The sequence below is a fragment of the Antrostomus carolinensis genome, unplaced genomic scaffold, assembly GCF_000700745.2.
Source record: "Antrostomus carolinensis isolate BGI_N321 unplaced genomic scaffold, ASM70074v2 scaffold35180, whole genome shotgun sequence".
Taxonomy (NCBI): domain Eukaryota; kingdom Metazoa; phylum Chordata; class Aves; order Caprimulgiformes; family Caprimulgidae; genus Antrostomus; species Antrostomus carolinensis.
Window position 1 is genome coordinate 1 of NW_010288263.1, and position 2,706 is coordinate 2,706.

General features: G+C 62.7%; 1 protein-coding gene across 1 annotated transcript; it reads left to right on the top strand.

Annotated features, from left to right (window-relative positions):
* Window positions 1-79: 79 nt before the first annotated feature.
* Window positions 80-2,489, top strand: LOC104523519 (neurabin-2-like; the record flags this gene model as incomplete). The annotated part of the gene is made up of 5 exons (XM_010166129.1): window positions 80-268; window positions 469-621; window positions 730-783; window positions 1,469-1,698; window positions 2,393-2,489. Coding segments are annotated over 5 exons (723 nt in total), but the record flags the coding sequence as incomplete, so codon positions are not given.
* Between the last annotated feature and the right edge of the window lie 217 nt (window positions 2,490-2,706).

Consider the following 2,706-nt stretch of genomic DNA (forward strand, 5'->3'; position numbering starts at 1 on the left):
GGCTGTGCCACCTGGATGTCCCCTGGCTGAATCTCCTCACTGTCCCTTGACTGTGCCACCTGGGTGTCCCCCATCCCAGTCCCCCCATGGTCAGGGTCCCCTGTCCCCAGTTGAGCCCCGATGTCCCCTCAGGTTCCTCATTGGGCGGGAGAAGCCGGGGGAGCAGAGCGAGGTGGCCCAGCTGATCCAGCAGACGCTGGAGCAGGAGCGGTGGCAGCGGGAGATGATCGAGCAGCGCTACACCCAGTACACCGAGGATGACGAGGAGGTGAGGGGACAGCACCCACCCAGGAGGGGACAGATATGATCCCCCACACTCAATACGGGGCCAGTGACTCAGTTTCCCCAGGTGGGCTTGATCCCCCACACTCAATACAGCTCCAGTGACTCAGTTTCCCCAGGTGGGCCGGGGTGAGGGTGCCGGGTTGGGTGTCACCACATGCCACTGTCACTCGGTGCCCTCCGCAGACGGGTGAATACGCCACGGACGAGGAGGAGGAGATGAGCCCCATGTTCCCCAGTGGCGAGATGGCCATCGAGGTCTTTGAGCTGGCTGAGAACGAGGACACCCTGTCCCCCGTGGAGATGGACCCCGAAAAGCTGGTGCACAAGTTTAAGGAGGTGAGGAGGGGACAAGGTTTAGTGGGGGGGGACACACACCAGGGGGACGTGTCCCTACGTTGGCAGCGCGTGTGCCCGTCCCGTGCCAACGCCCGGCTCCTCCCGCAGCTGCAGATCAAACACGCCGTCACCGAGGCCGAGATCCAGCAGCTCAAGAGGAAGGTGAGCGGGTGCCACACGTCCCCCTCCCCAGACCCCTCACCGTGCCGTGCCGTGCCAGGCTGTGCCAGCTCCCTGGCTGTGCTGTGCCGTGCTATGTCACACCATCTCATGCCACTCCACGCTGTGCTGTGCCATTTCATGCCTGCTCTCTGGCTACACCATACTGTGCCATGCTGTGCCATGCCATACCATGCCATTTCATGCCTGCTCCCTGGCTATACCATGCCATGCTGTGCCATGCTGTGCCATGCCATAGCATACCTGCTTCTTGGCTATTCCATGCCATGCCATGCCATGCCTGCTCCCTGGCTGTGCCATACTGTGCCATGCCATACACACCATGCTGTGCTGTGCCATGCTGTGCCGTGCCATGCCATTTCATGCCTGCTCTCTGGCTATGCCATGCTGTGCCATGCCGTGCCATGTCATGCTTGCTCCCTGGCTATGCCATGTCATGCTGTGCCATGCATTGCCATGCCATGCCATGCTATGTCATACCTGCTCCCTGGCTATGCCATGCTGTGCTATCCTGTGCCATGCCATGCTGTGCTGTGCCATACCATTTCATGCCTGCTCCCTGGCTATACCATGCCATGCCATGCTGTACCATGCCATGTCATGTCGTGGCTGCTCCCTGGCTATGCCGTGCTGTGCCATGCCGTGCCCTGACACCGCTGTCCCCCAGCTGCAGTGCCTGGAGCAGGAGAAGGCACGCTGGCGGGCTGAGAAGGCCCAGCTGGAGCAGAGCGTGGAGGAGAACAAGGAGCGGATGGAGAAGCTGGAGGGGTACTGGATGGAGGCGCAGAACCTCTGCCAGGCCGTGGACGAGCACCTCAAGGAGACCCAGGCCCAGTACCAGACCCTGGAGCGCAAGTACAGCAAGGCCAAGAGGCTCATCAAGGAGTACCAGCAAAAGTGAGGGCAGCACCAGCCCTGGGCACCCCCAGCATGGAGCATCCTCCTGGGCATGGACCCATCCCGGGGCACTGACCCCTTCCTGGGCACCCTGTCTCCCTGGGCATGGAGTGTCCATTGGGCTTGGACCGTCCCCTGGGCATGGACCGTGCTCTGGGTGTGGATCCACCCATGGGGTATTGACTCCTTCGTGGGCACCCTTTGTCCTTTGGCACTGATCATCCCTTGGGCAGAAACCTGTCCCTGGGGCACCAACTCCTTCCTGGGTATCCCTCATCCCTGGGCAGTGACCATCCCCTGGGCATGGACCATCCCCTTGATCTAAACCCATCCCTGGAGCATCAGCTTCTTCCTGGGGATCCCACATCCCTGGGCATGGATTCCACATCTCTTGGGCAGGGACCATCCCCTTGATGTGAACCCATCCCTGGGGCACCAACTCCTTCCTGGGCATCCGTCATCCCTGGGCAGGGACCTTCTCCTTGACATGGAACTATCTCTGGGGCACCAACTCCTTCCTGGGGATCCCATATCCCTGGGCACGGACCATCCCCTGGGAGATCCCTGGGCACCACCACCCCACTGAGCATAATCCCTCCCTGATGCCCAAGTCCTGGGGGGGGGAGGGTGCCCCTCTCACCTTCCCAGTGCTGGGTTGGTGGGATGTGGACCCACCTGCTGGTCCCCACAACAGGGAGATCGAGTTCCTGAAGAAGGAGACGGCGCAGCGGCGGGTGCTGGAGGAGTCGGAGCTGGCGCACAAGGAGGAGATGGAGAAGCTGCAGGAGAAGGTGGGCACCGGGCACCGGGACGCAGGGTGCCCCTGAGCCCCCATGGGCACGGCTGGCACCGGCACCGGCACCAGCACTGGCACCATCAGCCAGCCGCTCCCACCACACCCCGGCCCGTGGGTGCCCATCGCCGCTGGATCCCAGGATGGATCACAGTAGATCTCCTCGGGGCTCGTGTCAGCTGCTGGATCCCCCGGCGGGGGGGAGCGGAGCTGCG